Source organism: Python bivittatus, unplaced genomic scaffold (genome assembly GCF_059951505.1).
Source record: "Python bivittatus isolate LINGU-HERP-01145 unplaced genomic scaffold, Pbiv_v1 ctg000980_np1212, whole genome shotgun sequence".
In the NCBI taxonomy this organism is placed as follows: domain Eukaryota; kingdom Metazoa; phylum Chordata; class Lepidosauria; order Squamata; family Pythonidae; genus Python; species Python bivittatus.
In genome coordinates this window covers 16,492,256-16,514,733 of record NW_028277125.1, presented here as the reverse complement: position 1 = coordinate 16,514,733, position 22,478 = coordinate 16,492,256, and the positions used below count along the sequence as shown (strand labels likewise).

Genomic DNA, 22,478 nt, shown 5'->3' with positions numbered 1-22,478 from the left:
GCCTTCTCTGTCACAGTGCCTGACCTATGGAGTACCATCCCCCTCACAGTGTGGATGGTCCCAACCCTGTCGATGCTCTAAAAAGGTTTAAAAACTTGATTGTTCCCTTAGGCATCGGGTCAGGATATTAGATGAACCCAGCTATATGGTTGCAGAATATAATGGTTTGAGGACCTTCGCTGCATGGTATTAACATTACTTTGGTGGTAATTTTTATTTGAAGTTTTGGATTTGATCATTATATTTTAAATTATTGTTGGCCACCCAAAGGTGCAAAAAAGGGGTGAGCAGCCATATTAAATAAAATAAAATAAAATAAAAAAGCTGAACAGAATTGGTTAAATACTTTTAAGGCATGTGTACCATATCCTTGCAAGATGATCCTATACAGTATGTGTTGACTCAGAAGTAAATCCCACTGAGCTCAGTATACAGTATTTCCACTTTTCCAACAAGAGAAGGAATGATTTTGGTAGTAGATTTTCTACTTAGTATGGGCAGAACCCCTTACCATATGAATGATTAGGAACAAGTCCAACCTCAGCTTTGCAGCTATATATAAATAATTGTTGACTTTGCAAAATAAGTTATGTAGCTTAGTTTCTTTTATTTACGAAAGACTTGTGTTTAATACTACAAACACCTAAGGCCTCAAACTCATTTCATATGCTGAGATAAAAAGCTATCAGAATAATTATTTTAAATCACTCAGGAGGAAATCTCTTTATGCTATTTAATAATCACCCAATCCAGTCTTCCCTGGAGACACATAAAAATATCCTTCCTTGCATATTCTCATATCCATAGATGGAAATAGGATAGCAAGGGCAGAAGTAAGAAGATGAAAAATGCTGTTTTAGATATAAAAAGTCTCTTCCCATTCTTCCATTTCAGTGAATTAACTGAACAGAAAACAACAATAACATGAAAAAATCACTTCAGTTTTATACACAGGGAAAGAAGAGACTATCTGAAGCACAATACCATGAGAACTTCGAGGAAAATCAAGTTTAACTAATTATCATGCTAGTACTTCGGTACTATTGATTTAATTAGTCTTCCATCTAGCACATTAATGGAGCAATATTTTAGAAGGTAAATTACACTCCGTTTGCCCTCTTAAGTGTACTGCGTATTTTGTAAAAGTAGACAGGAACTTGAACTGAATCAACGTGTGTTAAATTTTGCCTGAAGCTAGGTTTACAGTTTTTATCCAAGCGGCATCACCACCATCAGGGACAGTGTATAGGCTTGTGTGTGTGTGTGTGTGTGTGTGTGTGTGTGGTTGAGGTAATATATATGTATGTATGTATGGGGAATGGAAACAGAGTCATGCCTGAAGATGCTGCTTGGAAAAAGGAGGGTCTGTGGTGAAGGCTGGAGCTTCATCCAAGTTTTGATAAGCAGCAGCAGCCACTGCGGGAGGGCAAGACAGGATCAGAATGATCAAAGCAGCATTGCAACAGCACAGTACAAGCCAACCGCCCCCCCCCCATCCTTTTGTAATGACACACGGACATACAAAAGTTGTGTTGCTTGCTGTGCAATGCCACAGAGCTGTTTTTGAAGAATGCAGCTAGATCCTGCTAGTGCCCAAGTTCACACGCTAGGTCAAGGGTCTCAAATTCATCATGACAGGCAGCTCTTCACATCATTGTCTGGGGCCTACAAGAATACTTTGTAGGTATTGAAGTCATTGGCAGGGCACTGATCACTGCACAGCAGTAGCAATAGCCTCACACACCTTCCAGAAATCTCTCAACAACAGCAGAGGCTGATGCAATTGGCCAGGCAATGCACTTGGCACCTCAAAGCCTGATGTACCCAGCAGCATTGCCCACTCTCCCACAGCTGAAGGGAGCTTTCTGGGCAAAGACAGTGAGGGGGGGCAAGGCTTGTTCAGGGAAGAGAGGCCAGGAGATGGAAGCTACCCAAGGTAGGGAAAGAGGAGGGTCTGAGGAGAAGGGCCATGTCTGGCTGCCCTGCCACCAGGGTCTCTCTGCCAGGCAAGGAAGGGGGAAAAGAGCAAGCAAGCAAGATCTCTCTGCTAAGCAGAGGCAGGAAGGTCTCTGCCAAGAGAAGAGAAGGGAGAGTTAATGAGAAAAAGACCATATGTTCCAGAAGGAGAGAGAAGAAAAAGAAAAACACAATTGGGGCACTTTGAGCAGAATGGCCTTGCTAGATTAAATCACCTTAGGTATCATCTTGAAATACATACATACATACATGCATACATGTGTGTGTGTGTGTATGTATGTGTGTGTGTGTGTATATATATATACATATATATATATATAGAGAGAGAGAGAGAGTAACCCAATAATAAAACCAAGTATCGATGTTCTAGTTAATGAAAAATGCTGCTAGCTTAATGGCCAAAATGAAATGACTCTGTTTTGCAAAAACCTTTGTTTATTAATACATTTATACTGTTCATTTTCTACATTTTTGGCCAACTTTTCAAACATTGTGATTCAAGTATGGTGGCCCCCAGACTAACAAACTCATCCTCATTGGCACTTGTGACAATTTACTGTAAATTGGGAAGCCCTGGACTAAATCAACCAGCCTGGTGGGCTTAGTTGGGTCAGAGTTTCCCCATCTCATCTAAACCATGGCTTCATTTGCCCAAGAGGATTGACGGGGAGAGGATAGTGAAACCTGAACAAATTTGGATTTGTTAGGGATTTAAAATTGACCCTCTTAGATCTATGTATCCATGTGACACTTTAAACTGTCCCATTACCCAGTTAAGCAAGTTGTGCCAACTGAATTAACAAGTAAAAAAGACTACTTTTTGAGCAGAAGTATCTCCTGCAAGTCAGTAAGGAAACTCTTTATTTTGGAAGGGTGCTGGTGGTGGCAAAGATTACCTGCAATTGAAATGAGCGGTTTGATTGCCAAAAATCAGGCAAGACATGTCTGAAAAATCAGGCAAGACATGCTCCAGGTAGAAGCACTTGGGTGGCTCTTTTGTCTTCAGGACTGTCTTTAACATGAGGTGACCAGGGAGAGGGAGCATTAGGACCCAGATTAGAGAAAACCACCATGCGTGCTGCTGCTACAGATATATTCTCTCTGCTCCAGATGCATGGAGATGGTAGAATACTGTGCTAGAGGGAGGAGGGCACCAAACCTAACAGATAAGAGAATAGGTGCAAGGGAATAACAGAAATCATTGAGAATCACATGGAGAGAGAGGAGGAGAAGCCTATCTGGTCCCTCTCTGACACCCCCAGGTGCCTGGACTGATTAACAGCAGCTTGTCAGGGAGCATCCTTTTTCCTGTTGCTTCCTGCTTGAGGAGAACTGGTAGTCCACTGTGAGAGATTGAAAAGGAGATATTAATAAGAGACATTTAGGCCTGTAAGATGGTACTACCTTCCCTCATTCCAGCACTCCCCTGCTACCATTCTCCTTATCTGTCAGAATAACAGCCATGGTGAAAAAAGAAAACATTCCTCGGGGCATCATTCCAAAATAAGGAAAGGAAGGCTTTCTTTCTAAGCAAGAAGGAGCTTTCCTGAAATACATAAACTTCACGGTGAGCCCTCTGGCTTCAGGGAGGATATGAGTTGTGAAGCGCTGGCTGATTTTCTTCTTAGTCAGACTTCAGGTGATTTGGTATCTGTTGTAGCACCCATACCTCCATCTCAAATGGATGCAACCATATATACTCCTGAAGAAACGTGTAGATCCAAGAGGAAGGTGATGGAGATACCAAAAAAAAAAAAAAAACAACCCTGTCACTGAGGTTAATTCCTTAATTAATAAGCTATAAATGATATAGGAGTGTGGAGCCATTTGAGCAGTAGCCTCAAAGGCTTTCTTGTACTGCATGGGCCATAGAAACTGAAAAATGTCATGTTCTGCAAAGGCAATGAAAATAGAATCATCTGTTCAATGCATAATTAGTATGAAATTCCCAAAGGTGACCAAGTGGAGAGGCTGTGGTTAATTTACTCAAAAACCCAGAAACCTACATACTACTGTTGTGGCAAACTCTTCCAGTCTAGTATTCTATGTTACCATATTGGGTTCTACAGGAACCAGGGACTGAACATATCTGGCTAGGAATTATTCAAGCTATAAGAAGGTAACAAACAACCAGAGACCACTGCATAGATGGAAAGAGTTTGAGATGAGAAAAAGGTTGTAAAGGCTGCCATAGATAATCAGCCTCAAGAGAAAATTGTATTGGAGTCTCTTTGCTGGCAAAAGATTGTGAAAAGTCTCATTGCTATTGCAAGGATGCTTCATACTTAAAACCTACCTTTGTGTGGCTTTTCAGAGCAGGTATATGTGAAGAATATTATTGTGCCATACCATAATCTAGGAGTTTGTCACAATGGAACATACTGACATCTAATAGACATGATCTACCTTCCATGTGTTCATTCATGCACTTCTGGAAAACTCAGAGACACAACGAACACAAGAGAAAATATCTGTTTTGAAGTAGATGAAGGATTCCTTTTCATGATGGATACAGGACTCAGTTCAAAGGGCCTTGGGAAGCAAGGCTCCTGAAAGTCACTGCTGGAAGTTAAGGAAAAACACACATAAGCAAAACAAATAAGCAAACAAAAGACAGAACCTGCTGACTTGGTTTGCCTTCTGATCCCTGTGACCAATGTAAAAAAGATAACATTTTGATTATTTTTTTTTTAATCCTTTGCAACTAGAGAAGGGAACATTGTGAAAGTTGTTGGCTGAAATGTAGCCACAGAGAATGAGTAATGAATATCTTTTATCAGAGAATCTGCTAAAGTGAAAAGTGAATTCACTGAAAAGTGAATTACTGAGCTACATCCAAATCAATCTAACATTTAAAATAATGTCAAACTGAGCATGACAAAGTAAGTTAATATAGTATTTTACCACATATTGTGCAATGCTAAACTTCAAAGAGCAAGACAAATGTGATCCACATAATAAATGGAATTTTAAGAGACATGCAAAGTGCTTCCAAGATAGGGTTGCCATCCTAAGGAGGTTATAAATTCTCAACTGGTGGGCCGATCCAAGATTAAATGGTTGGGACAAATCAGAGAGACGTCTTTATTCATGTGGGGATGGTAACCAGTGAGATTTTGGCTGCAGACAGGATGGGCACTGATGAATTGGCCCAGTGTGAGTGGGTCAAAATGTGGAACCTAGAAGATTTTGTGGTATTGGTGGCTGATGTCTGCTTGATTGGCATGGAGAATGAATAGGGAGAAGGAGAAGGAGAAGGAGAAGGAGAAGGAGAAGGAGAAGGAGAAGGAGAAGGAGAAGGAGAAGGAGAAGGAGAAGGAGAAGGAGAAGGAGAAGGAGAAGAACTTACTCCATCTCAGAATATCAAGCTAATTAACCAAAAGCCAGATATCAAATTGGAGGTAATAGCATCAATAGGCTTGATGTTCCTTTCTTTGCTCTGAAGTGCACATGGACAGGGAAAGTATTTGACAATATTCTTTTCTAGCAATAGCTGATTGCTCAGATGTTCAGCTAATTTTCAGAGGCTGCAGTGGAGATAGAAACTCAAGGTAACACATGGCAGATTTTAAGTAGTCCATTGGATCTTGGTCAAGTTTTTTTTTACTCTCTGATCCACTTTTCCAACGATCAGAAACATTTGAGATATAGACAGAAACCAGAAGGTTTCCCTCACTTTGCATTTAGTGTCCTTGAAATGCAAAGCTGTGTTTGCTAGAGTTATTCAAAGGTTTGCATGGAATCTACTGTCCATTCTTTAAGCTTCTTGTTTGACAGATACTGTAGAATCAGGCATTTTTCAAGTACTGCATGATCCAGGTTGGCAGGCCATTGCTGGAAAGATTCAAGTCTAACTCAGTTAATACACAGACTGTGTGTTTTCCTGCTCGAGTTTCTGATGCTGTTTACTTAACTATAAGCACATGGTGTTCTGGACTATGTCAGGACATGGGAGGGGAAGGCTCTATCATTCCCCAGTCCCTTTCTCCTAATAATGGTATAGGTGTTTGAGTTTAAAAAAACCTATAGTATGCCAGCAAACCCTCTCTGTCTATACCATAACGAATGAATGAATGAATGAATGAATGAATGAATGAATGAATGAATGAATGAATGAATGAATGAACTATTGAAGAAAGATTGGGCTATCTTTAGCAAAGTCTGTTCCAGAGCCACCTTCTGCATTGTGTAAAGGCTGAGACTGCGCCAAGCCCTTAGGAACATCAATGCTTCAAGAACCAGAGGGATATTCCTAGTATAGAGGGAATCAGTTGCAAGGAAAGAGAAAAAACCTGTCTACTTAGGAGCAAAACATGGTTCCCAGTTTAGCCCTCTGGCCAACTAACTTTTTTTTAATGATTTAATAAACAAAAGAAATTGGGAAAATAACAAAAAACATAATGCAAAAAGGGAAAGTAGAAAGACTAAAGCTAACTGGTTTGTTTGACTAATTAGGCCTTGATGAGCAGCAGCTGTTCCTAAGAGGGGCTCTAAAAGCAGGGTCAAAAAACCTTCAACTGGGAGCAGACCAGGGCTGCAGTTATATCTCAATCAACTCTGCTGTTCTGCTTGCCCAACTTCTGACCCTGAACATCTTATCTGATCCCTGGACTGTACTTCCCTGACTACAGTCCAATACTGCTAGGCTGAGCATAGTGCCTTTCAGTTTGTTGACCTATGGAATAGCAGCAAAGAGGAATAGGAAACTCTAACTCTTTCCTGTCACAAAGTGGCTGTCCAGAACTTTGCAGCCCCTTTTTGGCAGGCCTAGTATTATTGTTGTACTCCTAATTAGCCCTATTGTCTGTCTTCTGCATTTCTTGGCTTGATGAATAACCTCCATGACTCTCTTGAGGATCCTTGACCTTCAGAAGTGGCCTTCAAGAAATGTGGCGGCTTCAGTGAGATAGTGGTTGTTGGGGTTTCTCCTACTCCTGGAGAAGCAATGTGCCAGTTTTCTTAAAGGGGCTCTGAGATTCCATTTGTGAAATTATTGGAATCCACAAACATTTTTTTGAAAATAATTACAATCACAACCCACATTTCATTCTGATATTTTTAAATTGTAACTCCTGAGATTTCTGAACACCATGTTCTTTGGCTGTTACACTCCCTTATCTGTCAATAAGTCAAACTGAATTCATTCAATAGAGTTTACTTCCAAGTAAAAGATTCACATTAAGGATGGAACAATTCATATTAAAATATTCCTAGAGGGTGAATCTCCCCCAAATTAAATAAAAATCATTTTAATTTATTTTTATTCTACAGTGGCTGAATTCTTGTGAGATCAAATCTGTAGAGATTTTGGCATCCTCACACAAGAGTTTGTAATATATCAGGTAAGAACATCAACATACTGTGAAATTTCAGGGGCAATTGTATGAAATCTTGTGGGTGAAAATTTCTAAAATTCCATAAAACCTGACCATTTCTTGAGATATTGGCCATTTTAAAAACCTGTGATGATGTGATATTGCTTGGGATCAAAAAAATTGTCTACTCATGCTTGTTAAAGATATTTCAGTGGTTTGGACTGAAATTCCCTTTTGCTGAATTTGTTTCGTTAAGGTGTATTGGCACACACAGCAGTAAATCAGACTGGCTAAGGGAACATTTGCAACTTGTCCTCCATTCTGCCCTTGCTGGCAGCTGCTGGAATTAGCAAGTAACCTACTTTTACATCCACCTACGTCTCAACAGTGGGGTGTTCTTTATTCTGCCAGTAGGACTGTCTATTATTCTCTGAAGCCATAGAATTTGTCTGCCTAACAGTGTTCATTCTCAAGAGGAGTGCAGTAAAGCCCTTAATGGAATAAACAAATTTAGGTTGTACAAGCATGGAGCAGAAAATGGAGATCAAAAATAGCTTCTACCAGAAGAACATCTAGGAGAAATCTGGGAAAGCGACTATGTCCTTTTTTGTAAGAAAGCTTCCGTGTTTTTTCTCAAGCTAGTTACATCAAGAGGAGGAGAAAAGAGAAAGATGCTACTAGTAAACAGTATAATACATAAGAGTTGTGATAGGAAAAAGTACCATTTTCACATTATTATTTTACAAGGAAGGCTTTGATTTTATGCTTGTCTTGTAATTGTTATGGATACTACAGCTCTAGCTGGAATACATTGGCAAGCTCAATTCCCATCATAAATAGTTGTGATGGTGCATCGGAATAAGCCATTTTCAGAACCTGTGGCAAAGCTGTGCATTTAATGGTTTCATGTTAGCAAATCCCCTTGGCCTGCCCATTTCAGCTCTTGTCCCATTGAAAAATTGGCAATCACAGAAGTATTCAGAGTGGACCCCTGCAGGAGGTCTTAAATTGAGAATCCTGCAGGCAGTCTGAAATGAAGAACCCTGATTCAAATGCACACATTGACACAGAGGATTTTAAAGATTAATATTCAAGTGAAGCCAGAACTTTTCCTTTTAGGACTGATGGATCAAAATTTAGAAAAGAGCCATGGAAGATTACTTCAATATATGATTACTACGGCACGTGGAAGATTATTTCAGTATATGATTACTGCAGTGAGATTAGTATATGCACAAAGATGGAAAGATTGAGCATTACCCACCGTGGAGGAATGATTGGTGAAATTGACAGAACTTGCTGAGATGGACAAACTGACTTCTTTGATTAGAGAAAGGTCATTATTGAAATTCATCAATGACTGGAAACCCCTTATGGACTTTTTACGTAAAAAAGAAAATCGTTTTGTGACTTATGGTTTTGATGATTAGAAAGGTTATAGAAAGAAGGGAATTATGATGTAATCTTAGAGAGAGGAGTTTGATTAGAATTTAGGTATAACTGTTGAGAGGAAGATCTAAAGCCACGTCTGTCTGTCTGTCTGTCTGTCTGTCTGTCTGTCTGTCTGTCTGTCTGTCTATCTATCTATCTATCTATCTATCTATCTATCTATCTATCTATTCATATTCTCTGTTCTTTTATTTTCTTTTTCTTTCCTCTATCTCCTTTTTTCTTTCTTTCTTTTTCACATTTACCTTACTATATTTTTCCCCTTTGAATGTATTTCTTATTATCTATGAAAAACCTTTTTATAAAAAGTATTCTAAAAAAATGAAATGAAGAAGGTGTTTGGAAGTCAATCAGTTGGCAAGAAAACATCCATTTGCTCTCTCTTCCTTTTTAAAAATTTGCTCACTTCCAGCTCAGTGGAAAAGCCACCTCTTTGCACCCTGAAAGTAACAATGCAGACTGAAAAATGACACTGGCAAAAATGGGTTGCTCACCTCTTCAGCCTCCTTTGCAAGAAGAAATCACACTCCCACCCAAGAGGCCAGCCACGTTCCTACCGTTTCCTGCCAAACAATGCTACAATATATATGAATGCTGCCAGCTCCCATTAGCTGAGCAGCTCACAGGGGGGAAAGGGCAGGATGTGGAAGGGAAAGCTATTGTAATTGCAATCACCTCCATTAGACCCAATTTAAACCAGAGGCCTGACAAGCTGCAATAATTAGAGATCAAAAGCTCTGCTCACTCTGCGGGCGCTGGTCCTTCTATCTCTCTTACTGAAGGGTGGCTGAATGTGAGAGGTCTTGCAATCACACTCCATCTGCTCTGTGGCTGCAGATGTGGCCAGATCACACACCAGACACGTCTCCTTTTCATGCACCAATGCTGACCCCTTGAACTAATTAATACCGTTAGAAGGACTGCAACAAAAATCTATAAAAGAAAGAGGCACCTGCTCTTGACATGCTGAATAGAACAATAGGCAGGGTTAGTATGCCATGAAGACTGCTAAACCACCTGTGGGGTTAAAGCAAGATCACAAAAGTGACTAGGTTTGTCTTGGATTCAACTAACCCCCCTAACTCAGCCAAGTCTTGTGAATTGGATTAACAGAGATATAACCTTTCCTACCTACTGCTGGTTTGGAAGTGAGTGCCTAGAATGGCCCTGCAAAAACAGAGCATCTCTAAGAACTCCCTACCAGATTATTTCACCCCTTCCTATAACTACAAGGGAATGAACAGAACCAGAAAAGGGGATAGGGTTAGGGTTAGAGTTAAGGAATGACATTTCCTGTTTGAACAGGGAATTCCTGGATTATCTGTTGCTGACTCACAGGGTGGAATGTTTTACCCCTGGATAACTGCAGACTAGGTCAGCTGTATATAGTATGTGTATGTCCATGCACGTATCACTGAGGTTACAAAATGTACACAACTTGATTCAGGGCAATTCTCTTCTACAGCCAAAGCTGCTTCTCTTCCAAGCTGCTCCCAGCTGTTTCTTAAGCCAACTTCAGAAATGTCAGTCTGGACTGCAGTGGGTTGCCAATGGGGCGGGGCTGGGCTGGGCTGGGATAGTTCGGACTATGGCCACCAGAAGAACTTATTGAATGTTCTTCTGCTTTTTGTCCTTCTCAGCCATGCAGAAAGTCAGTTTTCACTGGCTGGCTCCCATGTGGTTCAGTCTACCAGTGCCTGTCTTATCCTTTTCACTTCTCACTAGTCCCAGATGTTTGCAACATTTTCACCCCTCTCCACTCCCTACATTATCCCTTTTGATACTAAAGGAGACCCTTTCTTTTTTCTTTTTTCCTCTTATGATAGCACTGTTGTTCTGTTGTTACAACAATGAAAGCAACAGGGAACAGGTGGTTCTTTCATCCCTATCTTCCTCTGTAGTCCAAGGAAATGTTGTAGGAAGGGAAAACTGATAATTTAGAGTCATAGAAACAAAGTAGTAATGTTCCTATGTACAACTGAAAGATTTTAAAAGAGGAGGGAAGGGGGAGGAAGGGAAGAGAAGCTTTGTAGTACCATGGGCAGGGAGTGGAAAAACAAAGGGAACATATTTCACTGAGCTGGGGAGAGGTAAGGGTTGAATGGAACATGAGCTTTTGGGGGTGAGGTTAGTTCATTGACTTCAGGGGCCATCACTGGATCATCTGCAAGATTATAAAAAACTGCTGAGACCATAGCTGCTCAGCAGCCCAGGACAAAATAGCTGCACAGGGCAGCCTCCAGCTGCTAGAGCGGTTGTGCCATGCACTGCAGCCAATCAGAGCTGCCACTGTATCAGAATGAAGCTCTGGAGACCATCCGCTCTGAGTGGCTTCAGACCAATCTGGTCAGTAAAGAGCAGTTCTGAATCAAAGCTGGACAGCACGGGCATGGGGTGTATTTGCAATGGGCTGGGAGTGAGAGGGGACTGGCAACATCTGTTCCTGCACTCAGGGAGCAGTGGGTGGCCTGTGCTGGTGACGGGCCAAGCAAAGTGTGGATCTGCATTTGCTTTTCCTACCTTACAGGCCATTGAAGTGTGAGGTTCAATAAGTCAAGCTCTTTGGGAAATCTTGTAGGTCAGTAACAAAGAACACAAGACTTGCATACGAAATGTCACAGTCAGGTTCAATCCTTGGCAGCGCCAGGGGATTAGTTATGGCAAGAGGCTGCCCTTAGGCTTTTCTTTTCTAGGGTTGTGGAAATCTTCAAAAGGCTGCAGTGTTTCAATGAAAGTCCAAATAAAGTGTCTGTTCAAAATCCCTCATCAAAGGGCCACGGCCCCCCACTTTTAACTGGCAGAGCGGCCGCAGGGCTTCACCAAGCAAAAGTGGCTTCTATGAATATGCAGAAGTTACCTTCTTTGGAAGCGGGCTGGCCAACTGAAGCAGATGGCCATGCCTTTATGCATCATAGGGGCAGACTAACTTGGCTCTGTACAGCATTTAACTGGATTGAGACAGAGCAAGAAGATCTAAGCAGGCAAATGAGGCAATGAGGCCTGGTGGGTGGATCACAGGGACCTATTATTTCCTGAAGTCCTCTCCTACAAGAGCTACAGTTTTCAAGATTTAATTGGTTCCTAAAATCTGGAAACATGTAAGCACAAGGTATTAGTTACATTTTTTGAGGGCCAATCGATAGTTTAGTGGTCCCAGATTACATTTTCTCCCTTCTAAGAATTTCTCAGGGAAACAGTGTTCAATTCACATGATGAACTAAACACATTTCCTTTCCCAAAACAAGTAACTATGAATACTGGAAATATTAGGACTGGTATATAATGTTTTCTGCTTGGTATCTCCCATAGTTTTTCTACTCAGAATATTAAAATGACTACAGAAAGACCATAGTTTTGTACTTCTGTGAATCTTTAGCTTTTTAATCCTATTTTCTTTTAATTCTATTTTTCTTTTAATGAAAAATACATTCTGCCCTTGCTTAGCTATTTCCTTGTTTATCTATTTTACAGAATTTTTATACCACCCACTCAAATGAGCCTGGGTAGTGAACATCAAAAACATAAGTTGCATGCAATAGTTAAGAAAAGAGGTACCAAATTGGCTATCGTAAAAATCAGTCCAGGTTCTCTGCTGGATGAAGAGACGAAGAGGATGCTTTTCAAATTTACAGATAATTCCAAATTTGGTGGAAAAATAGTTCAAAATAATCTTGATAGGTTGCATAAATGGGCAGAAAGTAATCGAACACAATCTAACAGACAAGTGCAAAGGAAACATAAATCAAATGCATAGGTATAGAATGAGGGATATTTGCCTTGGTACTAATACATGGTACAGTAATTGATCACCAATAATATGATGTGGCTGCAGAGAAGACATATGTAATTTTAGGCTGCATCAGCAGAACTGTAAGTTCTAAACCTTGGAAAATAATCATTCCACTCTATTACACTCTCATCAGATCCTACTTGAAAATTGTGTCCAGTCCTGGCCACCAAACTTTAAAAAGAGTGAAACAAATTCAGAGATAGGCAACGAAGGTAATCAGGGACCAGACACCAAGGTCTACAAAGAGAGTTTGAAGGAAACGGGGCATATTTAACTTTGATAAAAGATGACTTAGAGGGGATATGATATTACTCTTCAAATACCTTGAAAGAGTGTCATGCAGAAAAAGGCCAAGACTTATTATCTCTTATTCAAGAGTGCAGGATGCAACATAATGGATTTAACTTTCAGAAAATCAAGTTCCAAAGGAAAGGAAAAGGAAAACAAAAAGAAAAGGAAAAGGAAAAGGAAAAGGAAAAGGAAAAGGAAAAGGAAAAAAGGACAGGACAGGACAGGACAGGACAGGACAGGACAGGACAGGAAAGGAAAGGAAAGGAAAGGAAAGGAAAGGAAAGGAAAGGAAAGGAAAGGAAAGGAAAGGAAAGGAGAATCCTACATAATAGTAATAACAGTTTGACAGTAGAATCAATTGACCCAGAGACGTGATGGACTCTCCTTTACTGGATGTGATCAGGTGGAGATAGCCATCTATCTGGGATGTTTTACTTTGTATAATATCTAAATTACAGGAAGTACTAATTCCACTCTGTTTTAGTCAGACCCCCACCTCAGGTATTGTACTGAGTTCTGGGAACCACACAGAAGAATTCAGAGGAATCACAACAGGTTCAGAGAACAATAACAAAATGATCAGAGGATTAGATACTTATCTGCATTAAACTGACTGAAGTAGCTGAGCGTTTTTAGCTTTGGGGAAAAAAATGACTTGAGGAGGATCATGGTGGCATCTATTTGAGTTTTGATAGATAATCAAATACATGAAAGGATATCACACAGAAGGTCAAGACCCATTTTCTCTTTTTCCAGAATGCAGGGGGAGGAATTAGGGATTGCAATTGAAAGTCAGAAAAAAATCCTACCAGTAAGAACTGTACAATAGTGAAAACAATTACCCAGAGAGATGGTGGCCTTCCTTTCATTGCATGGGTTCAAGTAAAAGACTAGACAGCTTCCTGTATAGAATACATGGAGTGGGGGTTGGATTTGATGGCCTAACAAGCCTTTTCTGTCTCTAGGAATTCTTGGTGGTGGTTTTGACCAAAGGACTGGATTTTTGTTTATGGCAACTAGCACAGTCCAGGAAGCCCATTTCTGTTGGCATCTGATTACTTACAGAATGTAAATTCTATATCCCTTTCCCAGGGCATGTAACATTTCACTTACTTATCGGGACATACTTCTGAAGAAGTATGTGCAGTTTGACCATCAGCTAAGAAAATGATGCTCACTTTACTTCAGGGCACAGAAACCCTTTGTATATGTCAATCCAGCATGTAAAAAATAGCCTTCCTCAATGGTGTTTGTCAGAAGTATTAGGCCTACATGTGGAAAATGCACCAAAATAATCTATAAAGCGATGTAAGGTATTTGTACTGAGCCATCTAATTCATGGTATCCTATGTGTTTCATTGCTCTACTTTCCATGTCCCCAAGTATTTTCTGTTACAACAGCAACAGGAAAGAGGAACTTTCCTAAACAATCTCACATTAAAACTTGCTCACCTGAAAAAGTTCTTGCATTTTCATAAAGTCATGAATAGTTAACCTGTTTTCAAGATGTTCCTGTTTTTTTGCAGTTCCACAATCCATAGCCTGTTTCTCAGGGCTGACCCTCGTAGCTCTTGCCGTCTCACAGGGTTTGTTATTCATGCTAATCTTTTGTAGAAATTAATACTGAGCTAGTCTGGAGTCTGTGGAGCTTTCAGGCCTTTCTGGAAGTTAATTTTTTTCCTCCAAGAATAGTTTTGGATAATGCAGCGCAAGTTAAGAAGTCTCTAGAAAGTTTTTTTAAAAACAAAACAAAAAACAAACAAATGGGGTTTTAAAAAGAAAAAAAAAATAGAAATAATTACAGGCTTGTTTTCATTTTTATTTCTGACATCAGAAGTTTACTCCGGAAAACTGTATGTAAACCAGGGGGGAAAAAAAAAAGAAATGAAAAAAAAATCTTTGTTAAATTCTATAGTGAATAGAATCAACGAATTTATAATATTTTAGTTTCTTTGGAAATGTAATAGTACCTGTTCATAAAGTTGAAATCAGTTTTGCTTACCTTGTTATTGTGTCATTTATTTTAAAATTCCATTATTTTTTCCAAACAGAGGTTATTAGCTTCAGCACTTCATTCGTGTATAAAATTGAAGTTGACGCTATGCTTTATGGGGCGGTTTGAAATAGCTGGATTCCCTTTTCTTTGAACTTACAAGTGTTTCTTAGCAACACTTGCACAACACAAGCTAACCAGCTTTCTTCACTGTTCCAGAGAAGGGAAAATAAAAGATCTTGTTTAGCTCTTTTTAGGGAGGACCTTTCAAAGCAAGTCACAGCAATGCAACCAATTCAGTGTAAAAAAAAACCCTTAAAAGCAGTTGGGTGGAGTGAAGGGAAGTGACTGCCTTTTGTGTAGTTATTCATGTGTGATGCACTTAACAAGAGTGCAACCTTCATGAGCACCTTAATGCATCTGCTTACAGTACAGCACATCCACAGATCAAGAGCATGGATGCAATAAAAACATTAAGACCATCTTTGCTTTAAGCACTATACTGGGTTTTGCTTTCTATCAGAACCAAAAGCTGGGCTGGGAGATGTCAGAAATGTACATTGCAACTAAATGTAATCAACAGTAAAACTGTCTCCAAGAACCACAAAAACTGGACACCAATGATGATCCTTCCAAGTAGTGCAGGACTCTGGAAGAGGAACCCCCAGGAATTCATTCAGCATTCGGCAAAAAGAATAAAAGGGCTCCTAAATTATTAAAATTAAAACTCAAAGGGGAAAATATCCTTTCCCAAAAGACTGGCTCGCAGAAGTAATACATTTTTAAGAGTTATGTTTTCTTAAAACAGCGATTTGCTCTGAAATGTTTCTATTGAATTAAATAAACTTCAGAGAGGGACTGCACAAAGGCATGGAGCCATGTATATAGTCCCAGGTGCCCACCCTTGATATAAAGGGTATGTGCACTACAGAATTTAAAATGGAGTTACGCAACTAAAAAGCACCCCCCCCCCAATAAAATACAGTATATTGGTAGAATTTTAAAGTGCCTCTGGGTACCACTACTCCAAATTCCCCCCCCCCAGATGTTTGGCATAATGAACCATCTAAGAACCTTCCTTATACTGACCATTATATTTTCTGCATTTTATTTTAGAGCTAGTTAACTGCATAAATAATCAAGGGTGGATATTAGCAGATCCAGGTGGAGCTAAAAAGTACCTCTACTAGCAGGAGGGTCTCTTTGCCCTTGTTGGACAATAGAATCTCATGTTGGACAATAGAATCCATAATTCTAATATTCTCTGGTTTAGCAATCAAAATGCCAGGAGGCCCAACACTTTTTTTTCCTAAATACAAACAATTCTAGATGGTTGAGGATCAAAAAGGAGAGATTAACGTATGTATAATTTAAATTGAATCCCTTGTTACAAATATGGATCCTCAGACTGATAATACTTACATTTAAGAACAGTAACAAAAAACTGAAAGTTTATTGTATGAAACTTTATTTTGTATTACGATAGTTTGCAAGGATGAAATTCTGTTCTATCCCTTCTTTCCTACTATATATGTGTGAATGTGTGTGAAATTACTGTCCTTATAAAACAGTTAAGATCACAATCTAAATATTTAATCTAAAGGAGGTAACATATAAACCTATAACGATTTCCAGGCAGCAGAAATTCAAACAGCAGAAATAAAATTAATTAAAAAGCTGCACTGCAGCACAACTATTAAAAAACTCTGGGAGAATAAAATATTTGCTTAAAGGATAATAAAGGAGGTGTCAGAAAAAGTATTTCAGAGTTGGGGGTGCTCACTGGGAAAGCCCACTCCAGGGCAGCCCCCTAGCATACTTCAGCAGTGAAAGAATCTCATAACACGCCTTCAGTTTTAAGGTTAAGCAATTCTTCTTACCTAAAGAGTTCATACTGAAGGTATCCCTAAACAGAAAGCTTTGGGCCAACCTGAAAACAATTAGTAATTTCTATGGAGTTCAGTTGTAATCAACTGGATTACAGCTCTAAAACATACGTAATTGTTGACCGAAGGCAAATTTGGCTTTTTAATCAAAATGTGGAAACAAAGACAGGAAGACATGATGCTGTGTGGTTCTGCTGGGAATGTTCTAACTCTAGTCTTCTCTTTTCATTGAGTTACATTATCAGTTCATGCTTGAAGAAAGTTCTCTTATGCATATTTCCCTGACAGTAAACAGCACAGATCACAGAGGGACTTACTCCAGAATAAACGTCAGTTTGGAAGTCAATGAGACATACTGCTCAAGAAGCACGATTAGTTGAACAGAAAATTTGGCATTTGCAAAAATAAAGATGCTCACACAAAGCCTGAATATGTATAAGGATGCAACAGTCTGGCTGCCTTTTTATGGCTACATCTCAAGTTAAAAAGAATGCTTTGATCTTATTCTGCATTTTAGACATCCCACATTCTATTGAGAATCAGGGTCCCTTTGTGGCAGTCACTGTGCTCAGAAACTACCTCTAAGGATTAAGCTTTTTTTTTTCTCTGAAGTCAAGAGCTGTGGTCAATTTCTCCCGTCGCTGAGAGTAATCCAAGGATATATAGATGCTGAGAAACGAAAATGTCAAAGCTTTACAATGAGTGCCTGTGCTGCCTCCTTGTGAAGTCAAAAATCCAATCAATTTTGGTAAAGGGTAATACAGAAGAAAGCTGGACTTACCATAAAGCTTCCATCTGTTCTGCATCAAGGATCACCTGTAGCTAACATATAGATGGTGAGACAGTTGGGCACAGATAGCTAGGTTTACACACACACTAAATGAACAAACTGGAATGCTTTAGCATGATGAGTCTGAACCTAGTTAACATCAGGCAGCTTCCTGTATTCATGGCAGGAATTAGATTAACGAGATTCACTGTACAATTGCAACCATGCCTGAATAGTTGAATGTAAGTTTAGGCACCTTTGGCCAAATTCTGTTTTAGTGAATCAGACACAACCTCTACATGGTACAAAGTTAAATACCACAACTTTTGAGCAAATTTGAAAGCATACTTATTACTAATGGACAGTTGTTCAAAATAAGAAAACAGTGAAGATGGCGGATACAGAAGTTCGGTTACTCTTTCAGTCAGACATCGTAGCACCTCCTTCTAATGTCTGACTGTCAGCGAAGAAACTGAAGCTGAAGAGGTGGGATATTTTAGCAAGACTGAAAATAAATATTCAAAATAAATCTCCAAAACAACAATGAAGTACTTGTAGAAAAACAATTTTGGAGTGGCCCTCATACACCCCAGACTTGATTATTACTGATCATCTGTGGGGGAGATCTCAAACATACAGTGTATGCATGAAGATCTAAGAATTTCTAACTGGAAGACTTCTGCAAGGAAAAAAAAGGGGGGAGGAATAAATCCAAAAATGAGAATAAAAACTCTCTTAACTACAGGGAATGCTTGGAAGGTGTTGTTTATATTCAGTAGCTGAAATCACACTGCTGAATACTGGCCATTGTACTGCTGAAGTTTAGCATCACAATTTCAGGTGCCCTGAGCACCTTTTCCCTTATCATATGCCCATTAAACAATACCCAGATAAGAGGAACTAGCATTAGAAAAGCAAGAATAATCAAGAAGAAACAATATCTATACAAGCCAAGGCGAACAGGACAACTGTTATAGCCACCAAACCTCACTTCATATTAACATGCAGATGATTTACCTGATGATTGGCAGATGATGATTGGCAGATGATTACCAGATGATGGCAACAAGATGTCTGTGAGGTGAAAACCAAGCTCAGAGAGGGACTTCTGGTGAGGACATAGTGAACTGAAAATGTCCCTGAAGAAGCAGGGATGAAATTGCCAGCTGGATGTGGGATCTGGGCTGGTGAAAACTCTCCGGATAAAGGAGAGATCGTGAGATTGCCCACATTTACTCTGGAGAGTGGCTCCTTGTGAGTAGGAGGCAGGAACAGGCATTTTTGCGATCTGCTTGTGAGTTGAGTGGCTGGGAGTTGGGGATTCCATTCAAGCTCATAGGCATAACGTAGCCTTTAAGGACATAAGGATCAGCCAATCCTCATTTCTTAATCACTTTGGAATTAATATTTTATTGCTTTTTTAAATATGGAGAACCTCCAGAACAGCAAGGTTCATGGTATTCACTGGGTGAGTTTCCTTCTATCCTTTACAAAGGAAATTTTAAGTAGGAGTTTAAGGATTTAATTTTTTTTAATTAATAGCAAAAGGGAGATTAGAGTGTTGATTTTAGAAAGTTTTAAATGGACTAAGGGTCCAGATGGATTTAATAACATTCTGAAATTAAATATAAGAATCCTTCCCATGGGAAACTATCCATGTTTTTGTATTCGGAAGAAAAACATAAGATGGGACTTTGAAGGTTGGACACTAGAGGGCACCAGAAGAAAATAAAGATTATAATTAAAGGGGAAGAATACTTAAACTTGATCTGATAATCAGAATGGAGCAAAACCTTTTAATGGAGGCATTGAGAAATATTTGTGAACAATGGACTCAGAAGTTAGTTTTAAAGATCTCTGCCATTATCAATAGACTAAATGATGCTATGGAAGAGGAACAAGTCTTACTGGACAAGACTGAAATTGATTTAAATGTGGACTTAAAAATGACAGGGTACAAGGAGGATGTGGAAAAAGATGAAATATTGAATATACAAACGAAACTGGCTGTTTTGATAACTAAAAAGGACAGATAATAAACCAGAAGTGTCTTAGATAACCTTCCTATATTGGATTTACAAAAGGGATTTGTTAATCTTGTCAGTGATTTTGTGAAAAGAGACAAAGAGAAAATGAAAAGAAACTAAGTGTTTGGACATTACTTGAAGGGACTAATGATTAAGATTGTTGGGAGCAAGGGGAAAGAATATAAAGTTGGTTTATTTGACCGTTAAAATAAATAGGTTGTTATTTCTGGAAATTTTAAATGGATTTTTTTCTGACCAGGACTGGATCGTGTTTTAAGGTTGTATTTGCTGTAAATTAATCTGATTAAGGTGGCTGGTGTGGGTCTTCCGGGCTGTGTGGCCGTGCTCTGGAGATTTTGTTTCCTAACGTTTCGCCAGCACCTGTGACCAGCATCTTCAGAGTGCAGGAGCACAGACAGGAGCAGTTCTCTCTGTGCCCAGGGTGATGTGACCCTTTTGTGGGTATTTATAGAGATCTGGGGGGGGGGGGAAGGAGGGGATTCAGGGGGTTGTGGGGCGGGTTGGGTTACTGAGTGGCTGCTTGTTTTGGTGTCAAAATCTGTGTGTATCTTCCTGGGGATTAGGCAGGGTTTTTTCTTCTATTGAATTGTTAACAAGGGGCTGCTGGGGGTGATTAGCAAGTTCATTGTGTGAACTGTTCACACGTCCTGGTGGTTGAGCTGAGTTCATTGACCTTTTGCAGGCTGTATTTTTCAGGATTGGTAGCCAGGTTTTGTTGATTTTTAGACTCTCCTCTTTTTTATTGAAACTGTGCTGGTGTTTGTGAATCTCAATGGCTTCCCGGTATAGCCTGGTATAGTGGCTGTTGGTGTTGTCCAGTATCTCTGTGTTTTCAAATAGGATTTTGTGTCCAGTGTGCTTGAGAGCATGTTCAGCTACTGCAGATTTTTCTGGTTGCTGTAGTCTGCAGTGTCTTTCGTGTTCTTTTATCCTGGTATGGATGCTGCGTTTTGTGGTCCCGATGTATACTTGCCCACAACTGCATGGTATGCGGTATACTCCTGCGGCGGTGAGGGGATCCCTTTTGTCTTTTGCTGATTTTAGCACTTCTTGTACTTTTCTGGTGGGTCTGAAGATTGTTTGGAAATTGTGTTTTTCCATCAGTTTTCCCATGCAGTCTGTGACCCCTTTGATGTAGGGCAGAAATACTTTGTTGGTGGGTGGCTGTTTTTCTTCTTCTGTCGCATGTTGTTTTCTTGGTTTGATGGCTCTTTTTATTTCATTCTTGGAGTAGCCATTCACTTGTAGGACCCAATTAAGGTGGTTAAGTTCAGAGTTTAGGAATTGGGTTTCTAAATGGCTATACCGGGAAGCCATTGAGATTCACAAACACCAGCACAGTTTCAATAAAAAAGAGGAGAGTCTAAAAATCAACAAAACCTGGCTACCAATCCTGAAAAATACAGCCTGCAAAAGGTCAATGAACTCAGCTCAACCACCAGGACGTGTGAACAGTTCACACAATGAACTTGCTAATCACCCCCAGCAGCCCCTTGTTAACAATTCAATAGAAGAAAAAACCCTGCCTAATCCCCAGGAAGATACACACAGATTTTGACACCAAAACAAGCAGCCACTCAGTAACCCAACCCCCCCAATCCCCTCCTTCCCCCCCCCCCCCAGATCTCTATAAATACCCACAAAAGGGTCACATCACCCTGGGCACAGAGAGAACTGCTCCTGTCTGTGCTCCTGCACTCTGAAGATGCCGGTCACAGGTGCTGGGGAAACGTTAGGAAACAAAACCTCCAGAACACGGCCACACAGCCCGGAAGACCCACATCAGCCATCGTATGCCGGCCGTGAAAGCCTTCGACAATACATAAATCTGATTAAGGTTAAAATAGTTGTTATATGTAACTTTTATAGGATTCTTATTGGTTAGGTTTGAATGATGAGGTTTGGGGAATTTGTTTAAAGACAGAAAATGAGATATAAACATAAAAGGAAGGAATTCATTTTTATAATAGGTTATTTTTCTGGTAACCCTTAATGGACTTTTGCTGATTAGAATGGATGATGAGGTTTTGAAGATGTGTTTATAGAGAATGAGGTGAGATATGGGATGAAGAGATTTTTTTGTTGTATTTTAAGAGATGGTGATAAGTTGTTAAAAGTTGTTTATACTTGCTGGGACAAAGGGGGAAATTATTTCTTTTCTTTCTGTTTTTAATTTTTTTTCCTTTGTTTTTCCTTTTTATTTTTATACTTTATATTAGTTTTATCTGTACAGTGTAATTTTTAATAAAATTATTATTATAAAAAACCCAAAGCTCAGGGAGCACCATGAATCCAAATAGGTGATTTTTTTTTTTAAAAAAAAGCCCACCTTGTCTCTTCTGGTGACCATACTTACCTATAGAGTGAAATCCTATCCAGCTGGCAAAAGGGAAGTTGTAACTTCCCACTGGTGGCAAGCTGGTTAGCTGTGTATTAGCTTTGAATTTGGGTAGCCACAAGAAAACCAAAATAAGGAGAAGCATGATGGTGGTTCCGGATAATCTGATCCTTTTCCATATTAAATGGCAGACTTCAAAGCAGATATGATCTTGCTTGTGTAAAGGCTTACACGATGCTGAACATTTTTGCCAGTTACAAAAGAGCTGTATTACCTATGTTTAACTAAGACATTGCCAAAGATCATTCTTATTGTTCTTGCAGAAGTCATACTAGTGAAAGGGGGAAAAAAAAGTGATGCAACTGCATTATCACAATATACTGTAGATAAGCTGTTCACAAAGAGAGATGTAAAAAGGAGATCCTAGCATAACAGTTCTACAACAAACAAATGAATTTTTGGTGGAAATCAGTTGTCCTACCGTGACAGCTGGCAGTAATGATCATTTAGGTTGTTATACTACCATAAAAAACCATAGATATTAAACCATTCCTTTAAACATAAATATTAAACAGTACCATTGCACAAATGAGTAGACTTGATCTGTTGCATTGATATAACT

The 22,478-nt window shown here is 39.5% G+C and overlaps 1 protein-coding gene across 1 annotated transcript in view; it reads right to left on the bottom strand.

Moving 5' to 3' along the window:
- Positions 1-14,421, bottom strand: part of WDR49 (WD repeat domain 49) — a 90,590-nt gene extending 76,169 nt beyond the window's left edge. Inside the window, 1 exon segment of the mRNA XM_088132217.1 lies at positions 14,275-14,421. Coding sequence (XP_087988343.1) covers positions 14,275-14,421 — 147 coding nt within the window.
- Positions 14,422-22,478: the final 8,057 nt, after the last annotated feature.